Source organism: Salvia miltiorrhiza, unplaced genomic scaffold (genome assembly GCF_028751815.1).
Source record: "Salvia miltiorrhiza cultivar Shanhuang (shh) unplaced genomic scaffold, IMPLAD_Smil_shh fragScaff_scaffold_143_1, whole genome shotgun sequence".
Taxonomy (NCBI): domain Eukaryota; kingdom Viridiplantae; phylum Streptophyta; class Magnoliopsida; order Lamiales; family Lamiaceae; genus Salvia; species Salvia miltiorrhiza.
Window position 1 is genome coordinate 109,436 of NW_026651418.1, and position 21,074 is coordinate 130,509.

At 32.8% G+C, this 21,074-nt stretch overlaps 2 protein-coding genes and 1 long non-coding RNA gene across 8 annotated transcripts in view; all 3 read right to left on the reverse strand.

Moving 5' to 3' along the window:
• Positions 1-851: 851 nt before the first annotated feature.
• Positions 852-2,940, reverse strand: LOC131002507 (uncharacterized). Its single transcript, XR_009094326.1, has 3 exons — positions 2,604-2,940; positions 1,605-1,688; positions 852-1,091 (listed from the first exon to the last, which is right to left on the reverse strand). It is a non-coding gene; the product is annotated as an uncharacterized LOC131002507 (long non-coding RNA).
• Positions 2,941-4,031: 1,091 nt separating this feature from the next.
• The window catches only part of LOC131002514 (probable leucine-rich repeat receptor-like protein kinase At5g63930), a 74,841-nt gene continuing 57,798 nt past the window's right edge, over positions 4,032-21,074 (reverse strand). Inside the window, exons 5-6 of the mRNA XM_057928991.1 lie at positions 5,071-5,214; positions 4,032-4,502 (exon numbers count right to left, since the gene is read on the reverse strand). Coding sequence (XP_057784974.1) covers positions 4,324-4,502; positions 5,071-5,214 — 323 coding nt within the window. The 3' untranslated portion in view covers positions 4,032-4,323. The remainder of the gene's footprint in view (positions 4,503-5,070; positions 5,215-21,074) is intronic.
• LOC131002519 (DNA excision repair protein ERCC-1-like) lies at positions 16,590-20,549 on the reverse strand. 6 transcript variants are annotated; one of them, XM_057928997.1, is made up of 10 exons: positions 20,400-20,549; positions 19,853-20,153; positions 19,682-19,766; positions 19,271-19,374; positions 18,127-18,226; positions 17,968-18,044; positions 17,664-17,763; positions 17,471-17,542; positions 17,313-17,381; positions 16,590-17,187 (listed from the first exon to the last, which is right to left on the reverse strand). In XM_057928997.1, exons 2-10 carry the CDS (start codon positions 20,098-20,100, stop codon positions 16,882-16,884), a joined length of 1,161 nt encoding a protein of 386 aa, XP_057784980.1. In that variant the 5' UTR covers positions 20,101-20,153; positions 20,400-20,549; the 3' UTR covers positions 16,590-16,881. The 6 variants fall into 6 exon arrangements, with proteins under 6 accessions (XP_057784980.1, XP_057784982.1, XP_057784983.1 ...); XM_057928999.1 differs by having other exon boundaries at positions 17,330-17,370; positions 19,682-19,769; XM_057929000.1 differs by having other exon boundaries at positions 17,313-17,370; positions 19,682-19,769.

Below are 21,074 nucleotides of genomic sequence, written 5' to 3' on the forward strand. Positions count from 1 at the left end.
TGATACCTCCTCAAGTACCATTAAGGTTGCGTGAGCAAAACTCGCGTCACAAAACAACTCAACATATCGTACAATATCTCATTGCAACATGCTAATAACTCATCATTAATCATGCTATTATACTCAAGCTCATAACTCAAACTCATAACTCAAACCAACAAGTACTTAAAGCAATTGCTAATTCTCTCAAGCTTTAGCTCTAAGTTCTCATTTCATCCTTCTACTTAGTAAAAAAAATCTCTCTTAACAATGACATTAGATTCCTTCATCTAAATCATCGTGACTTATCACAACTGCTCAAACAATTCTCATCACAAAACATCTCAAATACATCACATCATAACTCATAATTATGCATCCTCAATCATATAACATCATATGATATAAACGCTCTCATGATTCATCATGTAACGTCAACATATGCTCTTACAACATAATAACTCATTATTAATCATGTTGTCATCCTCAAACTCAAACTATGCACCTTCAAAGTGTAACATCATAACTCATCATATAACCTCAACATCATGCTCTTCAAAATTAAATGTCAAATAAACTTTGAAATTTTACATACCTCGTTGAGTCTGGTGTGATGGTGCGCTGAGCTCACGGTTGTTAATAACTATTAGTCTAGTGACTCATTCTAGACTAATCTCAAGACTTATAATTCAGAGCTTTCCTTCGCTCTGATACCACTTTGTCACAGCCCGCCCTAACTAAGGATAGTTAAGCCGAGTGATCTACGACTAGGGATGGGGTTAAAGAAGAAGGGGAAGAAAAGGGGCGTCATTTATAGCCGTAAAACTTACTCATCTTAATAAAACTCGTCATTTTTATTCATGAATACTCAATTGAAAATAGTCTATGAAAGACAGCATAAAACTTAATTAATATCATTAATCAAGTTATACATCATATGAAACCATTCTCTTAAGACTCAAAGTATGACATAACATACTATAACATCAACAACATCTTGCAGCGGAAAGTAGCTAGACATATGTATGAAGACATATTCTAGACAGGTTAACTATTTATTAACAACCCTGGAGACTCCGCTCATTGCAGCACCATCATCACATCAGCTCAACCTGCACATTTAGAAAACATATGCAGGGCTGAGTACAAAAGCACTCAGTGGGCACGTATGCCTAGGTATAAAAATACATGCTTCAAAACTGTAAATTGTCATGCCATCATAAACAGTACAGCAAGGGAGTTTTTCGCTAAAAAGGCCCAAGCTTACTAAGTTCATTTGTGATTCTTAAAGTTCGTCTGCAGACTAAGTTCTCTTGTAATCTATCATATCTGGAACTGTGTGCCGGAGAGGTGGCCACCTCTCACGGTCACTTGACCGGCCAACCCGCTAGATGACTCACGGTCACTGGTGTACACTAGCCCTGGCAGGATAGCTATCAACTGCTCAGGACCCGAATTCGATTGCATCATTGGCAAAGCCAAAGCAGATAGATATCATACTAAAATTTAAACATTTTATGGCAAGACAATACTTGAAATAACTTTAACTCAAAGATTTTATCATGAAATAACTTGCTTGAACGTAACATTTAAACTCATTTGATATATATGAAAGTAATGCCCACCTGATTGCAGTGTTTTGCTACTTAAGACAATGATTCTCTTTCCTTAGCGCGATAGGTTACTCAGACGCTTTTGTTTATTTGAACCTTTGATAACACGAAAACATGTGTTCGAGTGAATAATAGAAAAGATAACAACAAATGCAGTGAATCATTATTCACTCATTTCTCTAACTACCCATATTTCCTTAAACGACTATATCTAACTCATATACAATCGCTCTTCCTTTATCAAAATATTTCATGTACCTTTGAGGATGTAAGAAATTCCATTTTATATTATTCATTTATTTATCTATTATAAATAAAGAATAATTCTATAAACATAAAACGTTTTCCTTTTCCCCATTTAATAATGCCAATCACCAATATATATATATACACATCAATAGCTCATTTATAATCTAAAAGTGATATTTTATCAACAATAAAACTTTAAAATCCTTAATAGGAATTATTTTGAATCATTTCCATCTCAACAAAACTGTATAGATTCAACTTCAACTAATAAACTGCTTTTACTCCGAACTCGTATGGAGTCGAATTTTATATCAATAGAAACCTCTTTGAGTCTAGTTTAATTGAAAAAAAAAGTATGTTGAAAAACTCCAAGTAGTTTAAGAGATATAGCGATTTTCCCATCGCCTACCAGATTCGGCAGTTTCTGCCAACTGAAAGTCCAGATTTTTGAAAAAATAGCAAACGTTACCGGAATAACCTCAAATTTTATATGAAGATAGCTAACACATATATCTTCATACAATAAAAATTTGAGAGCTAAATATCAACATATGGTTACTGAAATAATTAACCTAATCATCTGCCTCACGACAGTTTCAACAGATACGGGCAGTAGACTTCTCAAATTTTAAAAGGGTGGTAAACGAAGTTCAAATAACATGAAACTTTGTACAAATATTTACCACACTCCCATATATACCCCATAAATTTCCCATAATATAATAGAAACGGGAATGCATCGAAATAAGGGCGTCAACTTACCCTTGTCCAAGTGAGCACTAATGGAAGTTGTTCGTCGGGGGTTTTCTGGTCGTCGTTCCGCGATGGTGTTTAGCCGCGAAGGTCTACGACTTAGTCTTCCTCGTGCGAGGTAGATCAGGCTACACAACGGTGTTTTCTCAATCCTTTTTCGTCGTAAGGATAGTGAGAAACGAAAGCCGTAAGTTGGCCGGTGGCTAAGTCGGGAATTCGACGTTGGCCTCCGAAGGATATTGCGGCCTTTGGTCAGGAAAATATAGAGAAGGCTTTGGCCTTTCGATTGTTGGGTTTGGTAGCCTGAAGATGGAGGAACGAGTACACGTTCTCGGTTCAGAGCCTAGTGGCCTGTCGGCGAATAAACGGCCCGGCGAAAGGAGCTCACTTGAGCTCTTGCAAGTAAGAAATTTAAAATTTTCTCTTGTTTTACCTCACACCTCTCGCACTTCTGCACTTCTTCCTTCTGCAGAACTCACCTCAATTTATAGAGAGGTTGAGGTGGTTGGTGGCAGCAAATGTTGAAGAAATATTGCTGCCATTTTTGAACACTTTGGTCTCGGCGTGATCATCTTCTCCTGCCATCTTTGAAAACTTTGCTCTCGGCGTGATCATCTTCTCCTGAAATTGGGGCTTTTTGGGTGTGATGGATTGCATGGAAGATATTGCAGCTGTGAAAATTGTGGATATTTGCATGATTTTCTCTTGCTGAAATCTTGACTATTTGGATGGGATTAACTGCGGAAAAATGCAGTTTTTGAAGATGAATAGTTGTGATAATGATATATGTTGGAGGGGTTGGTGTAATAGTGTAGTGATTCGACTATTTATCGTGATCTAATTTCTCATAGTTCGTACTTGTTTCTGTAATAATTCTCCAATTCTCGTTTAATAAATACTCGTCGTATTTATATAAATTAAATTCTCAATCTTGAGATTTAATACGTGAAAGTCGAAATTAATTCGCGACTTAATACTAAACACATATAGCGTGAAATAATAAAATTATTATTCACATAAGCTCAAGTTATAATTCTAACAATTCGATTTAAATAACACGATTTATGAAATCGGTTATAAATCTAAAATTTCTAATACTATTGATTAAATCAATCAACTGGTAATACAAGGTCTCAAACGTGTAGCTAAACCAATAATTTAATTATTGGTTTGATTCATGATTGAATATTAAATCGCAGCTCTGTATCTCTTATACAGACTTTTGCTGAAATAATATTATCTGAATAAAATAGTCACAATAAATAATTAAAAGAATTTTATAACTAATGCACATGTTTAATCTAATATATATTTAAAAGAGCGGGGCATTACAGAAATACTAAGGTATCAATCTATTTAAATTATCAGTATAGAGACAAGAACATATATACCTCTCGGTATAAATTCCCAAAATAATTATTATTATTTCACCTCTTTTGAAGCTGGTATGTTCGATTTTCGGTGCTATATCTTGCAATAAGTAATCGGATCTCTCAGGCTCATGTAATGAAAAAATAATAATTAAATTTCTTAACTATAAACAAATTATTGGGGAGCCCAATGACATGCATCTTCTATATGGAAAATTGCTTTCAATTATTTTTCTTGGATGCAATAATTTTCAAAAATCGATTGAGAGGGAAATATAATATTCATCGCATAAAACTAAATGTGTATCACGTATTTTTTCCAATTCTCATGGTTAGTTACGATATACCAAACTCTTTCACTAAAGTTTTGGCTTAAAGAGTAGTGCAGACATACCATTTAAAGAGGCGCCACCAAGGTTTAGTTGACGGAGACTTGTGATGTTCAAGATTTGTCTTGGAAATGGTCCACTAAGATTGTTGCCACTCATGTCTAAAATCTCTAAATTATTAAGATAAACAATCTCTTTCGGAATACCACCTGTGAAATTGTGTCAAACCATGATAACTCGATTTGAATCGGGTGTAATAATATGTTACAAATAGTATGAACTGCAAATTAAATCATAAGTATTAGAAAAATAGTTAGTGAAGTGCTTTTCCTAATTATATGAAAGTGAATATATCATATGGGATAAATTGTAAACAATTCCATTTAGATCGATGCAAATTGATATCATGTGATATGGGCTAAGTTGTAAACAATTCGGTTTAGAGTCTACTAAAGTAATCATGAGCAATAGTATTAATTAAGTTAAGTGGTCTCTCTGATATTTACGAATTGGTTATAAGTTGTTAAAATAAAATTAAAAAGTCATTTATTTAATCAAAGCATACGGTTAATTTATTAAGGTTAATCCTTTGTTCACTGACAATCATATTAATGTTAAACTGTAAATTGTAAACCAAGTCAAAGCACTAATATACAATGAAGAACAGAAAATAGGACAGAAAACGATAAATATGATTAACAATTGGCTTATTAGAAATAACAATAAAGGTGGTTAATGCCTCAATAAAAAAAATTAGCAGAAAGAGTAATGACATACCAGTTAAAGAGATGTTGGCAATGTATAATTGACGAAGAGTCGTGACATTCCAAAGTTGTCTTGGTAATCGTCCACTGAGATTGTTGTCGCTCATGCTCAATAACTCTAAATAATTAAGATAACCAATCTCTTTCGGAATATCACCTGTGAAATAATGTCAAGTTAAAAAATTATGTTTGATTATAAAGTATATTAGTGGTATACCACTTCAAACTGCTCCCCTATCCATTGTGGATAGTTGCAAATGCAGAAAAAGGAGTTGGAATAATCCGAATTCCATACACAGATACACAGAAAAAGAATACTATTATGTGAGCTAATATCCCATTACAAGGGTGGGACTGAAAAAATTCAAATAATGAAAATAAAAATATTCATGCATCTTATCAATTATGAAATGTAAATTAGCGTTGTCCAACTATATGAAATTAAGTGAATATATGTATCTCTTGTGATATTTTGAGTACTTAACGTGATCTTTCAAAACTTGTTGAACCTATAATGGTCATTAGATTTGACATCAAAATCCGTTTCTTCTCAAACCCCAAAACGAGAAAAATGAGTAATAATTATGACAAAATGGTAAATTCCAATCATCTTTTTTCATATGATGGATATAACGGTAAAGAGTAATGCTAAATAGCCAAATTGTGGCCACCCATAATTCACTTAAATAGAAAAAAATTAATTTATTTAACTTATTTTTTAAAATAAAAATAAGATTTAATTATTTTATTGTATTCTCTACATTGTAGTTATTTTTTTATAATTTTTTTGTAACTTTTTATTTTTATTAAAAAATAAATAAAAAATAAAAATTGCAAAAAAAATTGCAAAAAAATAACTATAATGTAGAGAATACAATAAAATAACTAAATCCTATTTTTATTTTAAAAAATAAATTAAACAAATTGAAAATTTTCCTATTAAACTAAATTGTGGGTGGCCACAATGTGGTTGCATAAATTTATTGAACTGTAAAACAATGTTATATATCATCAATTGATTTCGAGATTATCAGTTAAATTATTAGTATAAAGATAAGACCATACCTTTCAAATTGTTTCCATCAAGGTGTAATTCCTTAAGCTGTGTGATGTTCCCGATTTCTCGAGGGACATTTCCACCAAAGTTGTTGTCTGACAAGTCAATACTCTCAAGTTGTGTACATTGACCCAAACTCAATGGTATATCTCCCTCCAATTTGTTCGCCCACAAGCTAAGTAGTTTGAGTCTTTGAAGGTTGTTATGCGAGCAAATGTCTTTTGGTAAGCGGCCTGATAAAGTATTATGAAATAAAATACACCTTCCGTATGCAAAAAATATAAATACCTTAAATAGCTTCGGCACAGATTTTAAGAATTTTGTTAAGTTTTTATTATGTGTATAATACTACTATAATTTAATTTAAAATAATTCCCCGTCGAAATACTCACTAGCTTTTTATATTTGGAGACTACAATACATCAAATCTAGATTTAGGTGCATGCCCGATTTTATTGTTAGATTGAACATCTGAATAAAGAATCAGTATTAATAAAGTTGAAAGTAAAATGAGAAAAGAATAATTAAATTTTTTAGCTATATATACATCACGTTACCGAGGAACCGAAAAATATCATTAGAGGCAAGAGCCGTAGTTTTGCCATTTTCCCAAAAATCTACGTTTAAACTGAATGACATTGTCAACCAATTTCTGGATTATCAATAGAAATGAAATAGTAAGGTATCAAAGTAGTTAAATTCTCAGTATAGAGATAAGAACATATATACCTCTCAGTATAAATTCCCAAAAACATTATTATTATTATTTCACCTCTTTTGAAGCTGGTATGTTCGATTTTCGGTGCTATATCTTGCAATAAGTAATCGGGTCTCTTAGGCTCATGGAAATGGTCCACTAAGATTGTTGAAACTCACGTCTAACATCTCTAGATTGTGTTAAGTCATGATAACTCGATTTGAATCAGGTATAATGATATGTTACAAATAGTATGAACTCCAAAATCATAAATATTGGAGAAAATTAGTTAGTGGTGTGCTTTTCCTAATTAGTACGCCTTCTCGTGCATCGCGATACACGAACTAAAGTGATTGTTGGCCAATATTTTAATCCAAAGAAAATTTGGTGACGGTCGGCGAAGAGAAATAAACTCGAAGAAATAAAATGTGAACGTCAATGGGGGAAGTTGTGGATATAAACAAAAGGTGTGTTGATAATTATTGTTTACGATTATCTTAGATAAATAAAAATAACATAAGCAAGATTTTAGGATATCTCAGGACCTTCATAAATACTATTACGTGAGCTAAAATCCCATTACAAGGGTGGGACTAATAAAAAAATTCAAATAATGAAAATAAAAATATCCATACATCTTATCAATTATGAAATGTAAATTAACATTGTCCAACTATATGAAATTAAATGAATGTATGTATGTATCTCTTGTGATATTTTGAGTACTTAATGTGATCTTTCAAAACTTGTTGAACCTATAATGGTTATTAGATTCAATAAATCTATGCAGTCACATTTCGGTCACCCACAATTTAATTGAATAAAAAAAAATTCAATTAATTTAATAGAATTTTGTCGTTTTATTGTACTATCTATATTGTAGTTATTTTTTTTGCATCTTTTATTTTTAATTTATTTTTAATAAAACTAAAAAAGTTACAAAAAATTATAAAAAACTACAATGTAGAGAATATAATAAAATAACTAAATTTTATATTTATTTTAAAAAATAAGTTAAATAAATTAAATAAATAAAAAGGAGTTGGAATAATCCGAATTCCATGCAAAAAAAAAAAAGAATATAAGTAAAATTTTAGGATATCTCAAGACCTTGATAAATACTATTATGTGAGCTAATATCCCATTACAAGGGTGGGACTGAAAAAATTCAAATAATGAAAACAAAAATATTCATACGATCAATTATGAAATGTAAATTAGCGTTGTCCAACTATATGAAATTAAGTGAATATATGTATCTCTTGTGATATTTTGAGTACTTAACGTGATCTTTCAAAACTTGTTGAACCTATAATGGTTATTTGATTTGACATCAAAATCCGTTTCTTCTCAAACCCCAAAACGAGAAAAATGAGTAATAATTATGACAAAATGGTAAATTCTAATCATCTTTTTTCATATGATGGATATAATGTAAAGAGTAATGCTAAATAGCCAAATTGTGGCCACCCACAATTCACTTAAAAAAAATTAATTTATTTAACTAATTTTTTAAAATAAAAATAAGATTTAGTTATTTTATTGTATTCTCTACATTGTAGTTATTTTTTTATAATTTTTTTTGTAACTTTTTATTTTTATTAAAAAATAAATTAAAAATAAAAGTTGCAAAAAAATTACAAAAAAATAACTATAATGTAGAGAATACAATAAATTAAATAACTAAATTATATTTTTATTTTAAAAAATAAATTAAACAAATTGAAATTTTCCCTATTAAACTAAATTGTGGGTGGCCACAATGTGGTTGCATAGATTTATTGAACTGTAAAACAATGCAAAGCTTGAAAAACAAAGCATGAAATTGAATGACGTTATATATCATCAATTGATTTGGAGATTAGCAGTTAAATTATTAGTATAAAGACAAGAGCATACCTTTCAAATTGTTCCAACTAAGGCGTAATTCCTTAAGCTGTGTGATGTTCCCAATTTCTCGAGGGACATTTCCACCAAAGTTGTTGGATGACAAGTCAATACTCTCAAGTTGTGTACATTGACCCAAACTCAATGGTATATCTCCCTCCAATTTGTTCCACCACAGGCTAAGTAGTTTGAGTCTTTGAAGGTTGTTATGTGAGCAAATGTCTTTTGGTAAGCAGCCTGATAAAGTATTATCGATAAAATACATCTTCCGTACGCAAAATATATATGCCTTAATAGCTTCTGAATAAAGAATCAGTATTAAAAAAGTTGAAAGTAAAATGAGAAAAGAATAATTAAATTGGTTAGCTATATATACATCACGTTACCGAGGAACCGAAAAATATCATTAGAGGCAAGAGCCGTAGTTTTGCCATTTTCCCAAAAATCTACGTTTAAACCGAATGACATTATCAACCAATTTCTGGATTATCAATAGAAATGAAATAGTAAGGTATCAAAGTAGTTAAATTCTCAGTATAGAGATAATCCCAAAAAAATTATTATTATTTCACCTCTTTTGAAGTTGGTATGTTCGATTTCCGGTGCTATATCTTGCAATAAGTAATCGGATCTCTTAGGCTCATGGAATGTCAAATGAATAATTAAATTTCTTAACTATAAAAAAATTAATGGCATCTTCTATATGGAAAATTGCTTTCAATTATTTTTATTGGATGCAATAATTTTCAAAAATCGATTGAGAGGGAAATATAATCATCTCTTACACGACGGGCAATAGACTTTGACTTAAGCATAAGACTAAATGTGTGTCACATATTTTTTCCAATTCTCATGGTTAGTTACAATATACCAAACTCTTTCACTAAAGTTTTGGCTTAAAGAGTAGTGCAGACATACCATTTAAAGAGGCGTAGCTGAGGTCTAGTTCACGGAGACTTGTGATGTTCAAAATTTGTCTTGGAAATTGTCCACTAAGATTGTTGGCACTTATGTCTAATATCTCTAGATTATTAAGATTACCAATCTCTTTCGGAATACCACCTGTGAAATTGTGTTAAATATTCATGAAAGCTCGATCTGAATCAGGCATAAAGATATGTTACAAATAGTATGAACTCCAAATCATAAGTATTAGAAAAATAGTTAGTGGTGTGCTTTTCTAATTATATGAAAGTGAGGATAAATATTATATAATTAGTACGTACGCCTTCTCGTGCTATACACGAACTAAAGTGATTGTTGGCCAATATTTTAATCCAAAGAAAATTTGGTGACGGTCGGCGAAGAGAAATAAACTCGAAGAAATAAAATGTGAACGTCAATGGGGGAAGTTGTGGATATAAACAAAAGGTGTGTTGATAATTATTGTTTACGATTATCTTAGATAAATAAAAATAACATAAGTAAGATTTTAGGATATCTCAAGACCTTCATAAATACTATTACGTGAGCTAATATCCCATTACAAGGGTGGGACTAAAAAAATTCAAATAATGAAAATAAAAATATCCACACATCTTATCAATTATGAAATGTAAATTAACATTGTCCAACTATATGAAATTAAATGAATGTATGTATGTATCTCTTGTGATATTTTGAGTACTTAACGTGATCTTCCAAAACTTGTTGAACCTATAATGGTTATTAGATTCAATAAATCTATGTAGCCATATTTTGGTCACCCACAATTTAGTTGAATAGAAAAAAATTCAATTAATTTAATAGAATTTAGTTGTTTTATTGTATTATCTATATTGTAGTTATTTTTTTTGCATCTTTTATTTTTAATTTATTTTTTAATAAAACTAAAAAAGTTACAAAAAATTTTAAAAAACTACAATGTAGAGAATATAATAAAATAACTAAATTTTATTTTTATTTTAAAAAATAAGTTAAATAAATTAATATTTTTTCTATTTAAGTTAAATTATTAGTATAAAGACAAGAGCATACCTTTCAAACTATTCCCACCAAGGTATAATTCCTTAAGCTGTGTGATGTTCCCAATTTCTCGAGGGACATTTCCACCAAAGTTGTTCCTTGACAAGTCAATACTCTCAAGTTGTGTACATTGACCCAAACTCAATGGTATATCTCCCTCCAATTTGTTCCGCTGCAGGCTAAGTAGTTTGAGTCTTTGAAGGTTGTTATGCGAGCAAATGTCTTTTGGTAGGCGGCCTGATAAAGTATTATGGTATAAAATACACCCTCCGTACGCAAAAAATATATATATATATACCTAAATAGCTTCGGCACAAATTTTAAGAATTTTGTTAAGTTTTTGTTAAGTGTATTGTGACCAAATTTTACAAACTCAAGACGATATAATCTCACAAATCAGCTTAGATAATAGCATTATATGAAAAATAATACTATAAGTTAATTTAAATTACAATTTAAAATAATTCCATGTCGAAATACTCACTAGTTTTTTATATTTGGAGACTATAATATATCAAATCTAGATTTAGGTGTATGCCCGATTTTATTGTTAGATTGAGCATCTGAATAAAGAATTAGTATTAATAAAGTTGAAAGTAAAATGAGAAAAGAATAAATAAATTGCTTAGCTATATATACATCATGTTACTGAGGAACTGCAGAATATCATTAGACGCAAGAGCCGTAGCTTTGCCATTTACCCCAAAATCTACGTTTAAACCGAATGACATTGTCAACCAATTTCTAGATTATCAATAGAAATGAAATAGTAAGGGATCAAACTAGTTAAATTCTCGGTATAGAGATAAGAACACACCTCTCAAATTGTTGTAACTAAGGTCTAATTCCTTAAGCAGTGTGATATTCCAAATTTGTGCAGGCACAAGTCCACTGAAGTCGTTGTCTGACAAGCGAATACTCTCAAGTTGTGGACATTGGTACAAACTCGATGGTATATCTCCTTCCAATTTGTTAAACGACATGTGAAGTAGTTTGAGTCTTTGAAGGTTATTGTGCGTGCAAATGTCCTTTGGTAGTTGACCTGATAGGATTAGCATATAAATAAAATAGATTCTACTAACAACAAATTAAAATATGGATAGAGGAATACAACCATGAAAAGAGTTTCCACTCATATCAAGATAAGCGAGTGAAGAAAGATTTCCAATTTCCTGTGGAATGCTTCCTTCGAGTCCCATATCAGAGATATTTAATTTAGTAACCCTGCTACGACGTGAATCACAAGTAACTCCTCTCCACGTGCAAAACGAGGTTCCACTGGTCCAATTATTTTTCAAAATATTGCGAGGATCTGAAGTGATGTGGGATTTTAAGGCAAGAAGTATATATTCATCACTTTTGATTTGAGTTATGTTGTGTGCAGCAGAGAGGCTAACACAAGAAAACAATATGAGAAGCAAAAGAAGGGTGGAAAATGTATCCATATTGTGAGTGCTAATTGTGTGAGAAAACAAGAAGCCTACAAATGCCATTTATATTCAAATCTAAAACACTTCTTGTGAGCCTAGAGTTTTGGAGACTGAGAATTGCAGAATGTAAATTTTCCACATTTTTTGGAAGTCAATGCAAGTCATTATTTTGTCTCGACCCAAAATTAATTGACCTAGTCTTCTTTATGCTCTCAATATTGGAGTGTGATTTGGGGGCAAAGAAGAAAACTCATGAAATTTCATGTAACGGAAATATTAGAGTGTTTTCTTTTTTCTTTTCTTGAGATGTTTGATTTGTGGTGCAATATCTCTCTCTTGTTTGAGTTGGGGTAATTGTGATTCGTAATCGGATCTCTCACACCTATGGAATGAAAAATTAATAATTAAATTTCTTAATTATAAACAAATTATTGGGGAGCCCACAATGAAATTTTCTATATGGAAAATTGCTTTCAATTTGTATTTTTTTGGACGTGATAATTTTCAAAAAATCGATTGAAAGGGAAATATAATTGTCTCTTACACAACGGACATAGACTTTGACTTAACCATAAGACTTAATGTGTATCACATATTTTTTATCTGTTCCCATCCATCCATCCGTGAGTGATAAGATTTTGAGTTGTATGGAATTGACTGTAGTCAAGCATTTTATAATTTGATTAATAGTGTATAATTTTATCAAGTAAAGTCCAAGATTAATTTATAATTAATTATAATTGAGTGGTGATTTAATTGCGTATTGAAGATTCGTGTAGAAATTAAATACAGTGTACTAGTGATGTTAAAACCACCAATGAATCCATCTATAATATATAAAAGAGGAGTTTTCTCCCTCTATTTTTTTCCTCTCTTCTTCCATTAAAATTTTAAATATTTTTTCTTTTTACCTTTTTATATTGTAATTATTTTCTAAATGTCATCAAATTTGATCATGAAAAAATAATCAATATGTATCATAAATTTAATTTTGTACAAAAATCATCAAAAAAGAATTTAAAATGAATAAGTTATGAAAATTTAAAATGTTTTATTTTATTTCTCTTCATTCAAAATTTATAGCTTTTTATTTAGGGTTAATGCCGTGAAAAACCATGAACTTTGGTGCGATTTCAAAACTTTCCATGAACTATTTTTTTTATCAAATTTTCTATGAACTTAAACGCCTGAACAATTTTTCCACGATTTTTATCTCCGGTGATTTCCGGTCTTAGGGTAGCGCCTACGTGGCATTACCAAGCTGACATGACGCCTACGTGGTAATACTGAGCTGATGTGGCGCCTACTTGGAAAAAAAATAGAAAATCGAATATTTTTCTCTGCTCTGCTTGCCTCGCTGCTCTGCTCTGGCCGCCTCGCTGCTCTGCTCTGGCCGCCGCCTCCCTAACTGCAGATCCGCCGCCGCGCCAGTCGCCGCCCTTTCCGCTACTCCAATTCGCGGCCTTTACCACCACCACACCAGATCCGTCCACCGCAGACCTCCACCGCCGCCGTCCACCGCAGACCTCGCATCATTCCAGAAATTCTTCTTCTCTCCAGACCTCCACCGCCGCCGTCCACCACAAACCAGATCCGCTGCCCCTACGCTGCCTTTACCACCACCACCCTGCAGATCCGCTGCCTCCCTCACCACCGCCTCCGGCACCCGCACCAGATCCGGCGCCCCTGACGCCGTCGCGCCAGTCACCTCTGTCCCTCGTTCTTCTTGTTCTCCAAACATCCATCGCCGCCATCAACTTCTTCTCCCTCAAAAAATCTTCTTCTTCCCCAGATCTCGCGCCGCCGACCTCACACCACCCCTCTCTCCATCGCCCTCCCCCACCACCTCGCAGATCCGCCGCCCCCCTCCGCATTACCAGGTGGTTAGAAGAGCCCACGGAGACAGAAAACCTTCTTTCGGCGAGCTCGACCACTAACACACAGAGAGAGAGAGAGATAGAGAGAGAAAGTTTTGGGCTCAAAACGATGTCGTTTTGATTCACCGCCGGTGACGCCATGTCACTTTTCAAGTCACTTAAAAAGGCCATGTCAGCACTCAATTTGGGGATTTTTGAAAATCATGGCAAAATTGATCAATCCCTTAAGTTCATGGAAAATTTGATAAAAAAAAAATAGTTCATGGAAAGTTTTGAAATCGCACTAAAGTTCATGATTTTTCACGGCATTAACCCTTTTATTTATTATGATGAATAACATATGTTTACTGAAAATTTTTATTATCGAATAATTTTTTAAATTTATTTAATAACTATAATTATCATTACACTTTGTATAAATTGAATATTTACATTTTTAAATTCAGGATTATATTGAGTACATAATCAAGAAAGAAACTACTCCCTCCATCTCACCTGTCTTGAGACACTTTTCTTTTTGGACGTCCCACTTATCTTGAGACATTTCCCTATTTGTCAAAATTTTACCCTTTATTTACTTTTTCACCTACACACAAAATACTACTTTCTTAATTTCCGTATCCAAAAAATTGGATACTACTTATTTAATTCTGATCTAAATCACTCTTAATTTCAGCTATACTGCTACTGCTTCTTGCTTATAGCTAGCCTTTTTAACGTGTGTGTGCACATTTATATACACATGCGTGGCTGTATAGAGATTCTGTTTAACGTCAACTTTGGATTACATTTTTAAATTCAGGATTATATTGAGTAATTGATGTGAATTATTACATTAATTTGGCCTAAGTCCTAGAATAATTAACATTAATAGAATTTTGTCCAATTTCCCACAAGCAAAAAGTAAAAACTGCTTAAATATCAGAACAGTCATTAACTTAACACATATCCCAACTATAAAGTTAACTCGTGTTTAATTTATTTGGTCAATACAATATTAATTGAATCTATTTATATAAGAAAAGAAACTCATAAATTTCATTAACCGAATTCTTCCGAAGAAGTCTTACGGGAGATAACCTCTTAATTTTCTGAAAATTGGATATGACTTTAAAGGGACAAATGCCCATAACAGCAAAAAAAAAAATGCATAAAAATTAAAAAAAAAAAAGTACAATGTTGTAGAGAATATAATAAAAATAACTAAATTCTATTTTTATTTAAAAAAATAAAATAAATAAATCAAGATTTTCCTGCATAGATTTATTGAAAAATTAAACAAGAATAAATTTAGTAATTTGATATCATTGTTTCAAATAACAAGATTTCTTTTAATGGTTGATCCTCTCTCTCTCACACAAACACATCTCTCTCTCTCTCTCATACACACGTAATCACACATTTAATTTCCTCTCCCGTAAGAAAACAGTAAACCAAATTGTCAGAATATATTTTGACCTATCACTCAAATTATATACTCTTACAGTCTTACTTCTCCCTTTTTTTAGGGCGAAAAATGATGAAAAATATATATTTTCGTATTTAGGGTGGATAAATTTTTTTAGCAATCTTTTTTCACTCCAATTAGTGATAATATTTTCCCACAATTTTCCATCCTATAATATGAGATAAAAAATGCTAAAATTTCCAATACGTTCTTATTCCTCTTTTTCTTAGTTCCTACATTGGTTGTCACTTCTCGACACTAAGTAAAAATACTCCCTCCGTCCCATATATATAGGCTTGTTTTCCTTTTTCGGATGTCCCATTTATATAGGCCTATTTCTATAAAAAGTAATGTTTTTTTATTCATTTACTATTATATTCCTATTTAATTCTTTAATTTACTCTAACTTTAATATATCATTGAATAATAAATATGGACATATTAGGAAGTTTACTTATATATTTTCATTTCCAATGATTTTTCTTAATCTTTGTGAAAATCTCAATCAGCCTATGTATATGGGCCGGAGGGAGTATAATCCAATGTTTTTTACCAAGTCCAAAAAACGACTTATGTGATTTTGAACAATCTCTCTCTCTCTCTCTTAAAGGTCTGGTTCTGAATTTTCCATTCAATCAGAATTGCCCTTCCTGATCACACATTTAATGGCAGTATATACATTTATTCTGTCAGACTCAGATATTTGGATACATTTTTTTCTTTTCATTTTTCACATTTTGATACTAAATTCTTACTCCCTCCGTCCATCAATTCGTGTCCTAAGAGAAAGACTGAAAGGAACACAGTCACATGGGTTTTAAAAAAAAGTGTATTATTTATTTGTTGAATGAAGAAAGGAACCCACAATTAGTAAGTATAGTTGACTAATGACATTTTTTAAGATTAAAAGTGATGGGTATCACAATGGCATATGTGTAAATAAGTGTAAAATATAAGGGTAGTAATTAAAGAAATAGTTACTAAAAAAAATACGAATTGGTGGACAGACAAAAATGACAAATTAGGACACGAATTGGTGAACGGAGGGAGTATAACGTACAATATCACCAACATGAAATATTCAAAGAATGAGAAAATTCAATGATGAACTATTATATATTCTCATTACTAATTATAATATAAAACGCTAATTATAATATAAAAAGATCAAATTGTCCCAAAATTAATAATCACGTATTTTCAAGTTAACTCACTTAATGAGCTCACCAGCTACTGAGCTGAGTATCATCAACATCTCGAGATCTAGGAGCTCGACTCGTTTACAGCCCTAACTGCAATGCATTTCAATGTTGTAAGGAATAATTATTTTTACCTTTTTTTGGAATACATTAGCCTTTCTTGCAAAGATTACAAACAACCTAAACGACCTCTTTTCAGGTGTGATTTATGACAACTTGAAAAAAGCTTCTATAGTAACTCCATCTCTTAACTGAGTGAAAAGACTCATCTCGTACCTTCTTCACCGTCATTGGCTCGTCGGGTGTCGGCTGCATCCTCCTCCGTTTCCGCCTGCACTGCTGCCTTCCTCTTGCTTCCCCTGGTGCCGGAGTACTTGGCAAACGCTGCCTTCAGGGCAGATCTTACGCTGATCTCTTCTTCTCTCTTATGCTCTCTGCTCGTCTCTTGATTCTCCTTAACTTCCTCGTTTCTTTCACTTACAGACGCGATAGGATTTTCAGCAACGGGCGCAGCAGGGTTAGGAACTGCGCGCTTGAACGGCTCATGGAAAGTATCGTACAAGCGTCTGACCTGTCGTAGAAAAAAATGATGATTATCTAAAGACATGCTCTAGATAACTGAAACTGCAATACTATGATTGTGTATCAGATTTGGACCCAGCATTGTGCAGGAACCGCAACAAACACATTACCTACCTTTCTTTCTCCTATGCCCGGGCAACGAGCAAGATCTTCCATTGATGCGTCCATGATACTGGAAATAGACTAAATTTGGTAAAATTCGAAGTCAGTGCACAAGAACAAAATCAGTAACCAATAGAATCAAGTGCATAACTAAAAAACCAGAGCCTTACCCCGAATGTAGACCCAAGAGTAACAACATCTGTCTTGTTAACATGCCTGATTGATGTGAGTGCATGATTTAACTATAACAGAACAGGACATTAGTATCGGTTATATTATGTTAATCAGCAGGAAATAGTTTGTCGAATGTCATAAGCTTCCTAACTACGAAAGCTAATAAACTATCAATGAAATGAGCCATACCCGTGAAATGTAGTCCATATCCATCTGTCCCTGAATAAGATCGGCAGGTTTATTTTCATAAACTTTAATGGTCTCCAGGTACCGACCACACTCTTCCAAGCTAAATAAAGAAAAGGCAAAAAACCAGTCGGGTAACGTAAAAAAAATTACATAAGAAAGGGTAAGAAGGTGGCAAGGGCATTAGCAGTTTTCTAGTTTCAAAAACCAATTTCTTCAATGACACATTCTTTTCAACTCTGAAAAATAAATTTTGACGAGCTAATAATTTTCATTGTAACATAGGCACCAGACACAGAAAAGATACCTCCAAGCACATAAAAGAGTGCAGTCATGGAGTAGTGCCGTTTTTGTGACTTCAAGTAGAGGCTTAACAACATCTTCCTGGTACCCACAGGGGAGAAAATCAGAGACCCCATACAAAAATTTAGTTCAAAATTTGTATAAGATAATATCAGAGGCTTACCACATCAACATGGCATAATACGACGCGAAGCTTGAAATTCTTTTGCAGTTCCCTTATCCGAAAATACAGATAATCTGGATGTAGAAGATGATAGCGAAGACTGAACAAGACAAGAGAACAAATCCTGATTATATAAGAGGGCATGATTCTAACAATATGCAATGAGGACTAAGAGTATCAAAATCCATTGATAAGGGAGATAACCTCTTAATTTTCTGAAAATTGGATATGACTTTAAAGGGACAAATGCCCATAACAGCATAATGAAAATGCACGAGGGGAGACATTCTCATCACCTAGAGCAGCATAAATCACCAGACTTGGCCTAAGTCCTAGAATAATTAACTTTAATAATCTAGGTTGAAAGCTGGAATATGTCACATTATCAGAACATAGTAATACAGAGAATGCCTGACAGGCTAAGCATGTTGCATTTTGCCTTCCAGTTGGAGCCAATGTCAGCTAATAATAGTTGGTTGCAGATTGTTTCCCACCATAGTTTTCTATGAAACACATTGCTTCCTTTTAGCTTCTCAAAATCATTTTCTGAGCAATAAAACATGTTCTCTCTCTCTCTCTCTCTCTAATAGAATTTTGTCCAATTTCCCACAAGTAAAAAGTAGAAAGTACTTAAATATCAGAACAGTTAGAGAAAGGGACATAATCAAGTATGCTTTTAGCATCCACATCAAACCCCTCATATATATAACCATAGTATAACAAAATGCAGTTTATTTTCTCAGTTTGTTAATGAAATTAAATCTTGCTTCTGGGTATCAAATTATAAACTTACTCTCGTTCAAGTTTTGGTCTTTGGAAGCCAAAAAGTACTAGTTAACCAAGATTTTGCAGATAAAAAATAAACCCAAGGCAAAAGGAAGTGGCCAAGTTAGGTTTATGGTCCTCATTGTTGCACAGAGGCGTTGTTAAAGGTCCTTTCTCGAGATTTCAGGTATATCAAATAGGTGCATTTCAATATGATGGTGTCAAGATATTGTTATCTCAAGAGCCTGTGCCAAAAACACATGTTTCTATGATCATAATAGTGGGTACATTGGAATAAGAGTGCTGTCAAACCATGCCATAGGAAATGTACTTGATTCCCAACATATAAACATCGATGAAACTGTACTTGACTTCAAACCTCAAATAAAGCGCACAAGCATTTTGGCCCAACAAGTAGTCGCAAACAACATCAGCGAAAACCCATCGAACATTCCTTATATGCTTTAGCAAAGGGTTGCCCTTCTGCATTACAAGACAAACATGGGATAATTTAGAAATCATATTATCAAGAATCAACCTACAGGACTTTAGATTACATAGTTATCTATTCCCAATGGAGCATGGAAATGCCACAACAGCTTACAGTAAAAAATGCATTATATAAAATTTTGGTGGCTAATCTACACTTTTTAACTGGCTCCCCAGGAGCCCACATAACAAATTAAACATTAACGATGAGTTTCACATGCTATTTCACCTATGTATCAAAGCTGAAAGCATTATTATTGATTGAACATATTGGTTATAGTGCACAAAAAAAGTAACTCACCTGTCTATGGCTAACGATGATGGCATTCCGATTTGCACCAGCTGATGAAACTGAAGTGGAAGGAGCTTCAGATTGAATGGTTTGCCTACTACACAACCAACATCCTACATTAACCACTCTAAAGCAAAAAAGCATTCTCATAATTATATATAGAGAGAGGGAGATAGAGACCTTGGATAAGATCCTTGAGAGGATGAAGGGGCATCTTTGGAGGACTGAGCCACCGGTACAGATGGCGGGGTGGTGTAAAATTCAGTGTTTTTGATAAAATTGAAAGCTTGTGAAAAGGAGGAGGAAGGCTTGAATAAAGATTGCGACTTAGGTTGGGAGCTCTCAACCACCTCTTCATATGAAGGTATTTTCACAACAAATGATGCATTATTCTGTTTCTGCTGCTCAGGATCACCTCTGTTTTCCATCTTCACAACTCACTCTCCTAATTCACCCTTCCAAATTCCCTCATTTCTACTTCCTTCATCAGTTTAAATCAAATTTAACATTAAAATTTTACCCAACCTTCAGAACATTCAATAAACACATACAACCAAATCAATTCAGTAAAAATTCAGCCTTCACTACAGAAAATTCTACCGAATTCTTTCGAAGAAGTCTTACGGGACGAATTACATCCATGAATTACAGCAAATTAACAACATAATTTGTTTCAGAAAGTGGTCGCATATAAATCGACCTAATTTAGATGAAGAAGGAGAAGTACCTCGAATGGAAGAGCAGAAGTGATGGCGGAACAATTTAGCCGGAACGGATGATGCGCACTGCGGCGGCGGCGGCGGCGGCGGCGGCGGCGGCTTGCTTACCGATGCTCCAGACGGCGGCGGAGAAACGCGGCCAAGGAGAGAATTGGGAGAAACAATATTAAATATTAACTGTAAAACTCTTCCAACTTATCTTGGATCAAAACGACATCGTCTTAATCTATGAAGTATTAAAAAAGTCATTTCTACAGAGTTTCACATACTGAAAAAATTGTTTGAAGATATATTTGCATTGTTTCTTGTGGTTTGGATAGAGTAATTAGTCAAAGTCGATATAATTTACCATCAACTTGAAAAAAGTGTTACAATTTAGGATATTATTGAGCATATTAATTAACTTCAAATTTAATAATTAAAACATATATAATCTTCTATATATATATATATATAAAAGTAAAATAAGCTCTATCCTACGTGGCGTAATAGAATCACACTATTCTAATTTTCCTCAATTCCCATTCATTCTTATTTTTTCTAAATTTTTAATCAACAAATTTCTATATATCTAATTTCGAACCTATCATCAACAAATTTCTATATCTAATTTCTTATGCATTAATTATATCCCAATCATATATATCTAATTTCGGCCTCATGCAGTCACGTTTGAGCTCTTA